This window comes from Glycine max, chromosome 19 (genome assembly GCF_000004515.6).
Source record: "Glycine max cultivar Williams 82 chromosome 19, Glycine_max_v4.0, whole genome shotgun sequence".
NCBI lineage: Eukaryota > Viridiplantae > Streptophyta > Magnoliopsida > Fabales > Fabaceae > Glycine > Glycine max.
Genome location: NC_038255.2, coordinates 39648751 through 39666222, shown reverse-complemented (window position 1 = coordinate 39666222; position 17472 = coordinate 39648751). Strand labels below are relative to the sequence as shown.

General features: G+C 30.8%; 2 protein-coding genes across 2 annotated transcripts; one reads left to right on the top strand and one right to left on the bottom strand.

Moving 5' to 3' along the window:
• Window positions 1–2335: 2335 nt before the first annotated feature.
• Window positions 2336–6762, top strand: LOC102670224 (DNA-directed RNA polymerase V subunit 5A). Its single transcript, XM_006605144.4, has 4 exons — window positions 2336–2734; window positions 3644–3820; window positions 5692–5805; window positions 6446–6762. The coding sequence occupies exons 1-4, from the start codon at window positions 2594–2596 to the stop codon at window positions 6554–6556; spliced, it is 543 nt and encodes a 180-aa protein (XP_006605207.2). The 5' UTR covers window positions 2336–2593; the 3' UTR covers window positions 6557–6762.
• An 848-nt stretch (window positions 6763–7610) lies between these two features.
• LOC100306722 (mitochondrial fission 1 protein A-like) lies at window positions 7611–11364 on the bottom strand. Its single transcript, NM_001248531.2, has 5 exons — window positions 11245–11364; window positions 10347–10485; window positions 9212–9333; window positions 7958–8021; window positions 7611–7872 (listed from the first exon to the last, which is right to left on the bottom strand). The coding sequence occupies exons 1-5, from the start codon at window positions 11335–11337 to the stop codon at window positions 7787–7789; spliced, it is 504 nt and encodes a 167-aa protein (NP_001235460.2). The 5' UTR covers window positions 11338–11364; the 3' UTR covers window positions 7611–7786.
• Window positions 11365–17472: the final 6108 nt, after the last annotated feature.

Here is a 17472-nt window from a genome sequence, read left to right as displayed (position 1 = left end):
CCACTTCAAGATATTTCATACTTTCAAAAACTAAATCATCAAAGGTATTCACCCCCTTCAAACCTAAAACTTCCTTTTTGTCCACCAAGGCTTCACTTGCTTGCCTATTATATTTAGTGAAAGAATTGAAATTCTTTTTAAAATCTTTTCTTTCCTACCACAAAAATATCTTTTTTTTTTTCATTTTCCTTGAGGATTTTTACCTCGTAGTCATTACTCATATAATATATTTGGGAATAGAATCATGAGCAATCACATTTTTATTTGGACCCACCAAATGAGAAACATCAACATTTATTTTATTTTTCATAATAGTTTCCCTTTTTGACTCAATCATGATTGATCCACTCTCATTAAGCATTGAAATTTCCTTATTTAAAATACATTTATTCCCTTTTAACAAATCATCATAAACATTTTTCAAAGTTGGTTCCACATTATTCTCCTTTTGTAAAATTAAGAATCACATCTCCACCCTTCCTTTAATGGTAGCATCTTGTCTAACTTTTTTTTCTCTTCAAATTTTGAAATTCTTTCAACGGTGCCACTTTTTCCTTGTTTATTCCAACCACTACATCAGACAATCATCCATGATCTGTAATCATTGTTAACATCATCAATGGACTAAGTAGCATTCTCAACGAGTGTGGGTGAATGAATAATTGGGTTGATGTCAACCCTAATCTCCTACTATAATGACTTGTCCTTCTCTGCCTCTAATGTGCTAGAAACCATCGTCCTCTTCATCTCAAAATTTGTTGAGCCTCTAAAAACTCCATGCATTGATCTTTTTTATGGCCAAAATATCCACATCTAAAAAAATAGCATGTAAACATCCATATTTTAAATAAAGAGAAGACCCTTTAGGTATAATATGGGTAACCAAGGGCTTATCAAGATCTAACTCCACACAAGCACGAGCAAATTCTCCTTGTGAATGGATAAACGCAAATCAATCCACTTTCAAAAAACTCCCAAGTGTCTTACCAATCCTTTTAAGGAAAATCTCATTGTAGAGTTTAATGGGAAGATGCCAAATACACATCTAAAGCGTGACCTTCTTTAACTCTTTAGCCTGAATTAGAAAGAAAAAGCTTCTAATTATAAACTAGGAGGCAGTGATCTGCTACCATCCAAGAGCCCTTGAACAAGGTGAATTTATAGCCCTCCTCATTGGTAAAAATCACTTAATAGTATCCATCATGCATATCAATGATTTGAATCTTCTCGCTCTTCGTTCCTCATCTGAAGCTTCACCTCAATAGTCCAAAAATTAACCTTTTCTCCCAAAACATTAACTACCAAAGTAATTCTCCATTGTGAATCCCAACTCACAAGTTCCTCTTTAGATAAAGAAATCACATGACCATTACAAAACTTTCATAGGTCCAACACAACATCTTTGGGCATACCCTTAAGCAAATTCTCCTCCACAATCATTTCCACATCATAGGCATGCAAACCACCCTCCTTATGTTTGATTACATAGACATTCTCCATGAAACTCTCAACTCCCACCTTATTCTTTTTCTTACTATGATGCAACAAATCTTTCTCTTGACTAGAAAAAGCTTTACTAGTCTTTTTTTTTTCAAAACCTTAACAAAGCTCACCATGTATTTATTTTTTTTTACACATAAAAAACTTTAATACTATTTCGTAAGCAACTTTTATGTCATTCTTCGACATATTTTTATTAATAAACTTTACTTGTGTCTAAATAATGTAAGTTACTAGTCCATAATATTTTGTCCTCTGCCTAATCCATAGTTTGGTCTGTCATTTTTTAATCTAGACATTTAGAGTATTTTTGGAAAAGTTTTTTCCCCTTCAATTTCAACTATTTTTACGAAAAATAAGTCATTTATAAAATAAGTTCGATGCGTGGAGAATCAGTTGAAATTTTGTTAATTTTTTTTGAAAAATAAATTATTTTTATGAATCTAAAAATTGTAGCTTATAATTATTTTTCAAATACTTATTTTCCCTTGACTATAATGTGGGCATGTGGCTCATCGACGGTGGCATAACATCTTTTTTTTATATTTATTTTTGACAAATGTTAGTTTTTTATAACGTAAGAATTTGAAAGGGCTTTCTTATTTCTTTCTTCTTTTACATTAAGTTAACAGCATATTTCTTTACAGATTTACGTTTGAATATCTTTATTATAAAATTAAGTTATAAGTAAAATTTAATATAAATTTTTAAATTCTTCTCCAACTTAATATCAAACATATGAAATCAATTTTTTAACTTGAAACTAATGAACACTTAGACCACTTATGTGGAAAGGGGATAAATGATTTGAAAATAGAAAAAGTCAACTTCTGAAATCTCAAACAGTAAATGCTTTCTTTCATATGTGTCATTTTAATTTAATTCTTATTAATCAGCAATCCATTAAAATTTGGAACAGAACCGCAGCGGAAGAGCAGCACTCACAGCAGAGAATGGGTTGTTGGAGTGGGTGAGAGTGGGAGGGGAAGAAGAAGAAGAAGAAGAAGAAGCAAAAGGGTGTTTGAGCAAGTTCGTGGATGATGGCATCGTGGAGAGCCACAGATACTACTTGTCTCGCACAACCACTCTCGAAATGCTAAAAAACAGAGGCTATTCCATTCCCTCTCACGAAATCGACCTTTCTCTCTCTGATTTCCACGACATGCATGGTCAATCCCCGGACCCTGATCGCCTTCGCCTCTCCCTCACTCATGCCACCAACTCTTCCAAAAGGGTATCTCTTTTTCTTCTTCATTTTCGTTATTTCAATGTCTTTCCCGTAGAATCTTGAGAAAAATTCAGTTTTTATATAGCGCATGTTTAGGTGAGCGGTTGTAAGATTGATTTTGAAAGAAAGTGAATTTAGTTTAAATTGATTTGGGGGTGAAGTGATTTAATATTATCATTTTTTTTTACTCTGGGAGCAAAGTTTGATGAAAAACTTATGTGAATTTTCTAAACTAAGGCAAAAGAACATCTGTAACTGTACTGAAATCACGTCCAGCACAGTTGGTAAATGTCTGGGTAGCGTGTTGTTAGGGGTTTGATTTGTGACTATTTGAATGGACAGGACTTTGTTGGAAGAGGCAGAATTCACTTCAATGGTGTCTACGATCTCTAAAGGAATTAGTCTCCCATTATTGGTTGGGAGATATCCTTGGTGTAAACCAAAAACAAAAATCAATCCTGATATTTTTGTAAAACTAAACAGATACTTGGACCGCATTGGGATTAAGTGTGTGTTTGGCTTCCTGTTGAATTACCCAAAACCAATTTGAATTTGAAATACCAGCTAATGTGATTTTAGGTAGATTTCACATGTTTGGGTTCATGTTGAAAAATTGATTCTTGGTCCATGATTAATGTTGAGTTGAAGCAACTTTGGTTAATTTTTGCTTTATATAAAAAAAATTCACTGAATTTTACTATTAACTTATTTTTAGGATAAAAAAATCCAAATCGCATTACGTTAGAATCAATTTTAACCGAAATCAATTTCATCCAAAATCAATTTTGTTAATGCTCACTCAACACACACCAGTTCATGGGCACTGCTACTGAAATTTTTCACATGTTTTGTGCTTGTTTTTGTGTAAAAGTAATGTAATATGGAGTCCTCGTCCTTGATTGTTGATGATTTCAGATTTTAGTCATATTCTGTGAGCCAGGTGTTGTGAAAGTTACTGCCATTCAGAACATTGCGGGGCAGATTATTAATAGAGACACTTTGACTGGCCTCATGTTGATAGTGGAGAATCATATTACTAGCCAGGCCTTGAAAGCAGTCAATCTTTTCTCCTTCAAGGTTGAAATTTTCCAGGTTTGTAATTCTGTCTTACGTACTTCTGATAGCTGTTCTAGAGATTGGTTTTGTTTGATTTGCTTTTTTTTTGTTGGATCACAATGAAATTACTTGTTGGATTTCTAACAGGATCAGTTGACACTATTTTTTCATTACTGACCTCTGCGCTACGCCATTTGAAATAGTTGGGTTAACCATGTTGAACAGGTATTTGTGTCAGATATTTCATGGTGTTTGAGTAATATTCAGTTCGGTTATGCTTAGCTGTAGTGTTGTTAAATAACCGCTATAGCGCTATTACATAGCGGAATTTCTCGGATCCATGATTACGACTCTGTCTACTATTGCAGCCGCTATGAGTGTTGTGGTCACATGCATCCTCTTGTCATCTCTGGCAAGTCTCCTGCCAATTGAAATTTTGAGTTAATATTATGCTAATTTTTATGTATTCTATTTTTATTTGCATACAACTTAATTTTATTCATATATAATTGATATATATCATATATTTTAACCATTATGTGACTTCTATATGCCTGTGACTCTATCCGCTATATGATATTAGTGTAACAGAATCTCCACAGTTGAGTAAGTTCATTCAGTTAATGATTTCACAACAGAAGGTTTCTTTGACTCTCTCTCTCTCTCTCTCATTTTTCATTCATTTTCTCTTGATTTTCATCAGTTTCTCAGTGCTTCTTGATTTCTTGAAATCAAGAGCTTTTTCCTCAATTGGAAACCATGGCTTGCTCTCTTGATCTAGTCATTTTAAGGCCTGGCTACTAATATGATCATAACTCACTTATGCTTGGCTAGCAATCTAACCCATGGACACTCAGACAATGTTGTTAGAAGAGTATGTGTCTTTAATTGCATGAAGACACAACTTAAAAAAATAGCTAGTACTATTTAAGTGGTAAAGAATAAGGATGTAGTTTGAAATTGTTCCTTTGTGGAAGGGAAAGAAGAAAAAATTGAAAATGATTCCTTATACTCTTTGAAGCCAGCATATGTTTAAAATCAGATTAGAAGCCTGGAAACTTCCTGAGGATTCCATTCATTTGTTCATTATTAGGAGAGATCCAATCATTATATAGCATAAGTAGCGATACAATCTTCCCCATTTGAAAATTTCTTCATGTGATAGAAAACTTTTTATTTGAACTGTTATGATAAATTAAAACGCAGATATCATAAATATGGATATATATGTACTGAAATCCCTATTTGATCATGCTTCAAATATATCTGATATTCTGCATAAACTGGGAGTTTGTCAACGAAGAAACCTTTGGCTTGCAATTTTTGTTAAAGACAACATTGAGTTTTGTGATGCTTACAGATTTTGAGTAACTATGGCATCTCATCCTGAATGGCTTCATTTTGTATCCAGATTTGCTTCAGTGGTGATCCACTAACTAATTATCGTCACTTATGTTTTTTTATCAGTAAATGTTAGTTTGTTAGTTTTGTTGGAAATGTCAGTAGGGAGATTCAAAATCACGACCTCCCCCCTCCCTTCTCCCTTCACCCTTGAGCCCGTTATTTTTTTTATGTAATACTTACATCATGAATCATGAGGGCGAGCCCTGGTGCAGCGGTAAAGTTGTGCCTTGGTGACTTGTTGGTCATGGGTTCGAATCCGGAAACAGCCTCTTTGCATATGCAAGGGTAAGGCTGCGTACAACATCCCTCCCCCATACCTTCGCATAGCGAAGAGCCTCTGGGCAATGGGGTACGAAGTTTTTTTTACATCATGAATCATGTGTATGCAATTTTATTTTTCTTCTAATATGAAACTTATTGACTAGTTTTCTTATCTGTGCTGACAAAAATTATCAGTTTCATGCCCAACAACTCATGGAAACCTTTTTTTCCCTTCTGTTTAGATCACAGACTTGCTTGTTAATATTACAAAGCATGTATTGAAGCCAAAGCAGCAGGTGCTGACTGATAAGCAGAAGAAAAATCTCCTGAAGAAGTACAATATCAAAGAAAAGCAGGTCAGTTGATATAAATTGGGAAAAAAGCCTATGTCAGTCATGGATTAAGTCTTTTGTACTCGTTAAGATTTTGCACTTGAGATTTAGAGTCTTGCGTAGATAAAAGGAAGTTGCATTTTGAAATTACCAAAAGAAACCAATTTCTGTTGGGAATCAGCAGCAACAATTGATTTCACATTTAATTCATTACTAAACTTTACTGTTTGATAATTGACTCAAATTTTGTCTAGAATAGATATGTGCTACATTGCTGTGGTTACTTATATAGCCTGCTAGTATAATTTAAACTTAATAATGGTAGTTGGCTAGTTAGCATAAGCACACCATTCATGCTTTAATATGATTTGTTATTTTGAAATGCTATCAAGTGAAAAAGTATAAGTTTTATCCACGGAAACATATTGGCTATGATTAAATGTGCTTTAGAATTTAGATCATCTCAGTATTACTTTAAATTATTTATGGTGGATTACTGAATTAGACCTTACAGTAGCCATATGAAATACTGAGATTTTGTATTCATTTTTTATTTTTCTATTACATCACATATACATACTATAGTATAATTTGTATTCCATGAATCTTATTTCAGTTTTATTTTTCATATTCCAACACAAAAATTAAGTTTTGTTGTTTTCAGCTTCCCCGCATGCTACTGACAGATGCAATTGCAAGATATTATGGACTCGAGAGGGGGCAAGTAGTTAAGGTTACCTATAGTGGTGAAATCACCCAGATGCATGTTTGGTGATAGTTTCTTGTGCTCTCTCGTATTTTTGATGGTTGAACTCAGTAGTACTCAGCTGTTGTATTATGCTTAAGTTTATATTTGCATGAGTTCCAGCTAATCAATCCTAATGATCTGAACTCTGTAAATTTAGTGGTAAGATTTCTCTCATAAACTCTTGAAGAACAATCCGCTTTGAACAATTCCATTCACAATTTTTATTCTTTTTACATTAACCGTACAAGTTTAAGTTGGATGATGTTTTTCAAATTATATTATCGATCTCACCTTGGGAGATAAGGCTTTTGTTGTTGACAACATGCAAAGTGGTTGCCTCTATAAAAGAAGCTCTAATTTTACACATGAAATTAAGTTAATTATAATTTATTCAAGAGCTTCTTATTAAACCTGCCTTGTTTTTTTTTTAAAAAAGTCAAATTCATTTATTGAGACTCTTATTAAACATACCTAAGCAGCTTTATCCATCCACATTAGCTGGTTGTGCATTTGTGAAGAAAATGTGTCCTTGTAGCATTTTCATTTATTATAAAGTTTTTCTTATTTTTTTTTTAAAAAAAATTTTTAATATAAATTATTTGGGCATGTATTCATATTCATCAAGCCTTGGTCTTGATCAAGGAATAAGAATCCATGCCTCAACCCCTGCAGCAGCAAAAGGAATAAGATTTGCCTTCTAAGTGTATGTTTGGATTTCCGATTCAAACCTAGGTTTGAGTCAATCTCTGTTTCTGAGAAGCATCCAAACCTTTTTTCTTTTGCAAAACGGATATTCTGGATCATTAGCTTTATCTTTGAATTCGCACACCGCATTTCAAACGAACATCGAAGCATACCTTAAGTGACTAGTTGAAACGAGATGAACTTAATAATTTAAGTGAGCCATTTTATGCAAGGTTCCGCATTTATAGTTTTTATTTATTTATCAATAAACATATCTATTGAATGATTTACACATCCAGTGGCTTAAGGTTATTGCCACGTACGGCATGTGTAACCCACCTAGAATTTTTTTTTAAAAAAAAATTGCATTTGTAAAGGGAAATTTGAAATCATCTCTTCAGTAAAAATGCTCCTTTTAACAAACAGAAAAATGTTGACAACTTGACAACAGTAGTTGTCAACGGAGGATTATTTCCCATTGACTTTAACATATTTGCAGAAGAAAGTAAAACAAAAAAGAGACTAAGCTTGTTCGGTTGAGATTATTTCTGAGGAAATAATCGTTTAAGATTCTCAACTCCTCCTGGCCAGTGCCGTAGCTATGCCACCGACTATAAGTCCCACAGCTGTTGCAGTGATGCCAATTCCTATTACACCATCTGGCATTGATACAACGAACATTTGCAATTCCTTAGTTAATGCTATAATGAAGGGATAACAGCTCAAGAAACAAGTGAGTTATACCTTTAGCAATTCGATCTTCAACTATTTTCTTGAGGGATAGTGCCTGCCTCCAATCAGGTGCAATCTGCAAGAACAAGAGGTCAGAATAAAATCGAGAGAAATAAAAAAAAAAAAGGATTGGCTGAAAGAGAATCGTTCATGTTAGTCCATGGATGTATATGCATAGTATCCCAAACATGCCATGGTGTTTAAGGTTTTTCTTTGGGCACCATGCAAATTGTTGGTATACCTAGCATAACATTACATTGGAAATTCCAGTTTTACCCTTTTGTAAAACTGATATGGATTGGCAATCTCTAAGTCTCATACCAACTGAACTAATATGTCAATTATGTTATAAAATAATTAATATCGTTATATATAACACTAAAATTTCTAATATATATTTAATGCACATGTAAATTTACATAATAAATTTTGTAAATTAATTTTTATCCAATAATTAATTTGTTTACATATATAAATTGTAAATAAAAATCATACGTAAGTCTCATACGAATTGACAATCCGCATAAGACTTACGGATTAGCAATCCATATCAGTTTTACGGAAGGATAAAACCAGAATTTCACATGTTATACTGGGTGTACCAGCAATTTGCATGGTATCCAAAGAAAAACCCATATGATAGAGTTCAAATTTGGCCCATTGTCTGTGCAAGACTTTCTAGCTTACAATATTCAAGAAAGTACCACATCATTGTAACAACTAAGATATTTTACAAAAAAAGTTATGTGCATTAACTGATAAAATTAAATCTGGCGTCTGACTATGAATACTGGACTTGTATATATATAACCTACTAATTTGCAAATAATAACATATTAATAAAAAAAAGCAGCCTCCCAATAGGATGACAACTTTCAAAAAATGAAAAAAAAAACGAAAGTAATATATAGATTAAGTATCAGCTAAATGAAAAGAAATTCAGTTATTGTTGAAAAAAAATCTCCAAACATAAAATCAAAACCGTGGGTATTGGATATCTCATAAGGATAACAATGGGTCTTCACATTCCTAGGCTCCCACCACACCAACACAATGATCCATTATCTATAACATGCAGTGAACAAAATTACCGTCTATCACTTGTAGATAGTATTATAAAAAGAAAATTAACTATGACAAGTTCTATGGTGGCTTGTAGATAAAAATCCACTATCTATAAAAAGAAGCATTATATGAAATGACAATCCAGCAGGAAAAGTAAGAAAATTAGTTTCTAGCTACTATCTACAAGTGAGGAAGACAGACCTCCAAACATTGCTCCACAAGCTGCCGGCTCCTTCCATAGTCATTACTTCTATAGTAACCTACAGCCAGAAGATAAAGCTTCTCTCTTTGATGCAAAGGACTTTTATCATTGCCCAAGGAAGCTGCAAATCATAATTAAGGATGTAAAAGGTTAGCCAAGCTTATAAAGGTCAGAATACTTCATCAAACATCTCTGTGTAACGCTATACAAGGAAAGCAATAGAAAGAAGGGAAGAGGCTGTGGTCATAGTGCCAATTGCCAGAACTCAGTAGCATAAGCATCTCAAGGCTATCCTTTTTTAAAATAGAAAAGAAGAGAAAATTTAAAAGGCTAAATATGCTGTCCGTTAGTGAAGAAATCTCAATTGCATTGTTCAAGGCAGGTTAAACCACAGAACAATATTTTCAGTGATATTTATATGGAGTGAACAGAGTTAGTTGTAGGAAATTTGAGAGATCTTAAAGGCCTTGATTAAATACGAGCCTTGCAAATGATAGTTTAGTAAATTCACCGTCTTACATTAAAGTTTGCATGATAATCACAGAAAACCACAATGAACCCAGCGGCTACTTCAGAGAGGTTTTGATGGCCCAGACATAATTGCATTGCATATGCTATTTTGGTGAATTTCCAACTCTCCATCAGACTGGCAGAATAATCAGACAACTCACAATGAACCAATGAGTTGTCTTATGATTTGAGTGTTATTACATTAATTTTGTTATAATGAGCTGAGAAATCCAAGCTAGCACCCCAGACTAGTACATTAATTATACATTATAGGTTTTGAGATGGCATGGCTCATGAAATCCCAAGGATAAACAAGAGGGGGCTCTCAGATGAATGAATGTTAAAAGATGATTAAGCTCAATCAACGAAAAACATGAAATTAATAAGATGTCTTTTAAACTGCTGCACCCATGAATAACCTTTATAATAGACACCGAAAACATGCAACTGATTTTTGAAGCATCAGAAAAACAGAGAATATAACTTCTCTCAAAAGTTTATAAAAGGCTAGTACCAAAAGAATGAAACAAAAAATACTAACTAAATAAGTTTTAAATAAAACAATTTTACAAAAGCAGATCAGAATGGCATACTACAAAGACATAATTCTGTAAGTTACAGTACTTTCAAGCATGGCTATCCCACGCTGAATATCTTCCTTTTGCCTTGAATGAACAAGAGCCCATGACAACCTCATTATACTCTCATTCTTCCGCTCCTCAGAGTCACCATTAGCAGCCTCTGCAACTTCTCTCTCACAGCCCTTCAAAACATGCCAAATAGTTAAGACTGAAAGAAGGAAAAACAAATAAACATGCCTACACCCAATGCAAGCCAATTCATCACAGCAAACACAATAGCCAACCTATGACAACAAGTCAAACAGTGTATTTGCAATCCCTGCAGCTACCATTACTGCCACGAGTAGTGTTAGCAACACACTATAAATAACATACTTTCCTATTTGTTAAAATTGATTGAAAATTACAAAATCATGTGTAGAGTTCATTGAAAAAAGTGTGGGACCCACACAATTTTAATCATTTTCAACCAAAGAGTGTGTTGTTTCATTTCTCTTACCGCCATAACTGATCTAAAAGACAATTACTAATAGAATTTCTCCACTTCCTCTATTTAATTTGCAAATTTCTAAAATCTAATTACCAAAGGTTATATAATGTGGAAAACAAAGATCCGAGATCAATTTAAGGAAATTCGTACGACAAATTATCAATTCAAAGCATCCAATTAGATATTAACGCAAAATAAATCAGCCACAAATTAACACAAAAAATGAAAAAAAAAAAAAAGAGACGCGAATCGACTCAAGGCGCAACAGTGTTGATGTTCCCAATCAGGATTCAAGAAAAATCATCAATCCTAACATATTCAAATGTCTCTGATGGCAAAACTAGGGTTATAAAATACAAAAACCAAATACTAAAAACAAAATAAGAGGGGAAAAGGAAAGTTTGGATTTGAGATTGATGGAAGAATGGAAAGGGAAATGAAGGTGAATTACAGCGATGACGTCACGGTCGCACCACGGGATCTGCTCACCGCCGGTGAAGAAGTTTCCGATGGTTTCGAAGAGGCTTCCGAACTTGGCGTCCATTAGCAGTTATCACTTATAACAAGCATTAATCAGTGACTCAATAGTTTAGTATTTATAGGTTTGGGGTTTTTGGAATTATGCAGCATTTTTTGACCTGTACAAAGCTTGGAAAATGGCAATTATATTTTTATTATGATTAAGTTTTCATGTTAAATAAATAGTAGTACTACTTTTATTCATAACACTTGATTATCTCATTCATCAACATCAAGAAAAATAATTAATTTAATTAATAATAATATATTTATTTTAAAATTATATATTTATTCAAAAATAGTATTATCATTAATATTTATCATTTTTTCTTATTTTTTTAATATAATTTCTCCCTTATTTAATTGGGAATATTTTAGTTTAAAAATAATTAATATAAAAGACATAATAAATTAGATGTTATAAAAACAAACAATTACACCTTCTAAGTTGTAATTTAAATCTTATGAATAGAATGAAGGTAGTGTTACTTAATTTTAAAACTTAATATGAAATACATTTTGTGTTTTTCTCATCTTTTTTTATTATAAGATGATACTGCTATTAATTATGAGTATATTTTGAGATTAAATTATATATAAATTTATAATTTTTCTTTACTAATTTTTCTTTTTTGAGCAAATAATTGTTAAATTAACATAAGTTTTTGTTTAAAGAATATTAAAAGTGATAAATTTACGATGTTTAGTGAGTAAAATAAGACCCATGAAAGCATAAATAATTAGGAAAATGAGCTCATTAAAGAAAACAGAGTTAATTAAGAAAATCAAACTAATTAAGGAAAACATGACTAATTAAGGAAAGCAGGCTAAGTAAGAAAAGTAAAGATAGACTTAGTGCAAAAAGTCCGCTAATATATACTATATATAAAAAAGAAGAGAGAGAAAAAAAAGACACAAATTTCAAGAGAATATAATCTCTTATGAAAGGTAAAGGCTAGAAGTAGGATAAGTAATCATTAAAAGTCATTTATTCCTTCCATCTCTTTTTCTTATCTTATTCCCCTTCACTAAATATTTCCCTCTTATTATTGTAAAGTCTCATATGACTATGAGAGGCTAAATCTCCTTTTTTGAGAACTTAACAATCAACTTCTCTTGATGTAATTTCTCTTTCTATCTATTTATGAATATTACATTTGTATTATTTTTTCTTGCGCTTAATATTAATGCTTGTGACTTAATCACCCATTTGCATGGTAAGTTTTAGGAGTAGTGTTGAGAAACGTTATTTTCTAATAGAACTGAGAAAGAATATCTAAATAAATTCATCACTAGGGATAGATTGATATTTGTTTAGCCTGTTATACATCTATATTCTTAATACAATTTACTATTTTAGCTCTCCAAAGAGATTTGGGAGAGAAAATAAATAAATTAGGTTCTTTTGTACGGGGGATCAAAGTTAGAGTATACTAGTAGATGCAAGTGTAAATTTGAATAATTATAAATATAGAAAAATCATTAACATTACATTAAAGAGTAGCTATGGTAGACTAAGTTTTCAACATTCTCATCTTCTGAATTTTCTTCTACAATATTATTGGATTTTATCATATTTTCTGTCTTTAATTAATTAATTTAAATTCATGTTTAATTCTTTTTCTTATTTGATTTAATTTTCAGCAATTTAATTTACTGTTTTCTACTACCTTTTTCCAAATCTTTTTCTTAATTAAATATTTATCTACCTAAGTATAAACAAAGTCTATGAGGATACGATACTTTGACTTCCGTTTTAACTTTACTACTTGAGACGCATTGGTGCACTTGTCAATCCATCAACATCCACCCGCATCTACTATGATACTCTATCTTTGGTTCCCGCAGGAAGAACCTAATTTATCTATTTTCTCTCCCAAATTCCTTTGCAAAGATAAAATAGTAAATCACATTAAGATTAAATATGCATGAAATAGACTAAACAAACATCACTCTATTCCTAGCAATGATTTCATTTAAATGTCATTTCCTAGTTTTATAGAAAATAACCATTTTCCAATGTATTACTTCCTAAACAATGCATGAGTATGGATGATCAGACCACAATCAACAACAATAAAGTACAGAAAAGAACAATAAAAACTGAAATTACATTAAATAGATAGTAAGGAAGAGTTACATTACAAGAGTTTGGTCTGTCAGGCTCCCAACAAGGGGGTTTAGTCTCTCATTTCCATGAGAGATTTTACACTTTATGGGTTAATGGGGATGGAAGAAGAAAATGGATGGATAAAGGAAGAGGGGAGAATGGCTAAAGAAGGAGGGTTTCCCCTAGTAGAGATGCTCAAGCTTTTAGTGTATTCAATAGAGAACTCTAAGCCTCAGTGTGTCTTTCTCCTTTGCTTCCTACTCCTTTTATAGGCCTAAGGTAGTTTAAAACTCACGTGACGTCACGCTAAGCACGCCCTTCTAGGCTTAGCAGGTATGGTGATGTGATCACGCGTTAAGCACGGTAGTGTCTGAGCTCAGTGAGTACGACAGAGATCACGCGCTTAGCGAGGGATTCGTGCTAAGGGCGCCTTTTGGCTTCCTCGTGGGCATTTTTCACATTGAGCTCAAGTTGGCCGCTAAGTGAGTTGACGCGTTGGACCTGTCTTGTGCGTTAAGCGAGCTGTCTCAATTTTCAACTTTTTCTTCAAGGTTTTTGCATCAATTTTCCTTCAAAGCACTTATAATTTTCCTTCTTTTAACTCCTGTTGGTCAAGAATTAAAATCTTTATTATTCCATTAAAACAACAGTAAAATAGAGGAATTCTACTCATTTTTAGTCAAAGTTGATTAGAAACCACTTGTCACATAAACAAACAGACAACATAATGACTATAATTATAACTATCTAACCAACATCAAAAATAATTTGTCAAGGGTCAAACACCTCCAGACTCAAACCATAACGCGTACAGATAAAAATGACAATATGTATGTATGTGTTTATATATATATATATATATATATATATATATATATATATATATATATATATATATATATATATATATATATATATATTAGAAATGAATTTACATGCAACAGTATAATTTTTGGAGTTCACACTCTATCGATTTTATCATTCAATAATTTTATTAGCAGAGAATTATCACAATAATTTTAGAATACGTATCAGTCATTAGATTTTACATTTATCTCAATAATACAATAGTAAATAAATTAGTAGTTCCAAAAAATAAATAATTCTAAGATAATTTATATGGAGACATGAATTTCAAAGTTAAACTATATATTGTATAAAATCACTTTGTTGCTCGATTTTTCAATGTTTTGTTCCTAACTTATTTTTGAGAGTAAGATTTTCACAAATCTTATATATTATCTTATATTTCCAAACCTAACAAACTGAATTTTGGGGTCAAAACTTTAATAAAAACAATTCATATGGTTGTAACTCTCAGTCTAAATTCATGACAAATTTTTCCATTTTACTAGAGATCTTTAAACTTATTTTAATACCCCCAATTATATTAATGATGTCCTTTTAATGACATGAGATAATCCTTTTGCAGTAAAAAAAAAAGAAGAAGAAGAAGAGATAATTCCTTATTATTATAAAATCTTATATAAAGATGTGTTACTTCTTTTGAGTTGATTAATGTTTTTACAATTTTGTCTGTCATTAATTTATCATATTTTTTGTATATTTAATAATTAATTTGAATTTTCTATTTTTCAGAGTTAATTATCTGTATCACACACTTTCAAAAAGTAAAATGAGTATTTATCCATAAATAAATAACACATCCATACATTAATAGAAATTATTGTAACTATTAAATCACATTAAATATTCATAAATTAATAAATGCTAAATTTATTAAGTTAATAGCTTTTTTACGAGGTATATTAAATTATAACGTAAACAATTCAATATAACATAGCCGATTGTAACGTACGATATTTTTTAGCGTAATCAATATTAATTGATATTGACTTATATATAATTTATAATAATGATAAATAACACTTATTCAAAAAAAATAATGATAAAATAAACATTTAATCAAAAAATACAGTAAGAAATTATAATCTATAATAAAACAATGATATTTTGAAGGAAAAAAAAAACTATTATCACCTTGTCGGAAGGAAAGAACGCGCATCCAACGACAATAGAAAAATTAATATATTTTTAAATTAGCGTTGTATCACACAGGATTGTACGAATGGAATCAAATCACCGAAAAAATAAACCAATAATTAGAACTAGGATAAATACTCACGTGGGCTCCAACGTCTTTCAATGTCCATTTATTTCCATTTTAATCATAGGTCATACAAAAGAATAATAATACCTAATTTGTATTCTAATTCTTAGCCACACAAAAAACAACCAATTGTATTCTAATTTAATATTTCATCCAAAATACTTATAAAATGACACTTTTCTATTTATTAATATTTATTCTAGGCTAAAATAAAAACTCTCTCATCTGAATATTAGGTTTTAGTTTAGTAACTTAACTACGTAAGTATAAAAAATTTCTAGAGCAAATTGGTGCTTCTGTCATTTTTTTACTAACAATTTTCACCACTTTGACCGACATAAAACCTCTCAGTTTGTGACGTAGTTTACAAAATTAATTGATAAAAGAATTAACAATAATAATGGACTGGATACTATAATATTAATTTGCATACTCATTTAAAAAAAATACATATATCAATCTCAGAATTACCTTGGTAGTAACTTTAATTTCATTCTCATACTCATTCAGTACTTATATACTCATATCACTCACATCTTATTTATATAATTTTTTGGTATAGACATTTTATTTATATATAAAATCTATAAATCAATACAAAAATTAATTAAAAAGTTACCACTCTTAAAAACTACCAACACCTTATGCTACAGTTTCAACTTAATAAAAAATTAATTATCCTTTTTAAAAAAAAGTATAAGTTGGTATGTATTAAATTATATGGAAGAAATTTGTCTTTAGCATGCTTCATTGTACAAAAGAAAGCTCGAGAATGAAATTATCTAATCAAAACAGATTCCAATATTGCTAGCTACTAAGGTATAAGCATCCTTATCTAATCAAAACAAATTATTGATCATAACAAACTAAATTCAAAATTTAGAACAACTAATTTATCACTAAATTCAAATATTCATAATGTTTACTAGCTATCATCTCATCATATCGGCAATTGAGTAACCTCATTATCTTATACTTATCTTCATTAGTATGAAAGTTAAAGTAACACAACACAAGGTTAATTGTGTTAAATTTTTATTATTACGTAATATTAGTCACTAAATTAATAACTAGTAAAGAGGATGGATTAAATTACTCCAAGAGTTATTTTTTCATTCTCATCATTCATTTTTTTGAAATTCAATTGTTAAGATTAACTACTTAATACAACCATTAGATTTCAAGAAAATGAAGTATGTGAATGGAAGAGTTACTCTTGGAGTAACTTGATCCCTCATTATTAGTAAAATATACTTTAAGAAAATATAAGAAAAAAATTGAATCATACTCATCAAGAAAATTAGTTAACATTATCTAATTTTAATAGTCTCAATAAAAAAGTTAATTTATTTTCTAAAGTACCCTCTACACTAATTGCATAGGACAAAAAAAGATAAGGTTGTTGAAAATAAATCTCTAATAAATGAAGGGTATTTGGGACATACTATCATTAAATTAGAAAGAGTTAATTAAAATTTGATTATATTTTAGTATAACACATATTGAATTTATTTGTTTTATATTTGAGTTTGGAGGGAGTATAATATATACTTGTTTATATATGTAAAATATTTTAATTAAATTAACATGTATATATAATCATGGGTGGATGCAAGTTATCTGTTGAGGGGGTAATTGCCCCCACTATATTTTTTTATTTGTTTATGTATATAAAAAAATTGTCCTCATAAAAAATTATATATTACCGCCATTGAATTTTTTAACCCAAAGTCCAAACAAACAAAAGATATTTAATACAAAAATTACATGTTCAAGCTCAAATCATTTGGCTAAATTTTCATTACTGCTATAACAAAAAAAAAAAAAAAATACACAACACAGAGCATACCGTTTCATGTAACATCACAAAAATAATAATAATATTCATTATGAATAAAGTTGACAAGATAAAAAATACA

Bases quoted from the DNA above. Each gene is read 5' to 3' on its own strand.
- LOC102670224 (XM_006605144.4), top strand. From the start codon at position 2,594: ATGCTAAAAAACAGAGGCTATTCCATTCCCTCTCACGAAATCGACCTT. The intron at 3,821-5,691 runs GTTTGTAATTCT...CCTTCTGTTTAG, and splicing joins TCAAGGTTGAAATTTTCCAG to ATCACAGACTTGCTTGTTAA. The intron at 5,806-6,445 runs GTCAGTTGATAT...TGTTGTTTTCAG, and splicing joins ACAATATCAAAGAAAAGCAG to CTTCCCCGCATGCTACTGAC.
- LOC100306722 (NM_001248531.2), bottom strand. From the start codon at position 11,337: ATGGACGCCAAGTTCGGAAGCCTCTTCGAAACCATCGGAAACTTCTTC. The intron at 10,486-11,244 runs GTAATTCACCTT...CATGTTTTGAAG, and splicing joins GCGACCGTGACGTCATCGCT to GGCTGTGAGAGAGAAGTTGC. The intron at 8,022-9,211 runs GTCTGTCTTCCT...TTGTTCTTGCAG, and splicing joins TTGTGGAGCAATGTTTGGAG to ATTGCACCTGATTGGAGGCA.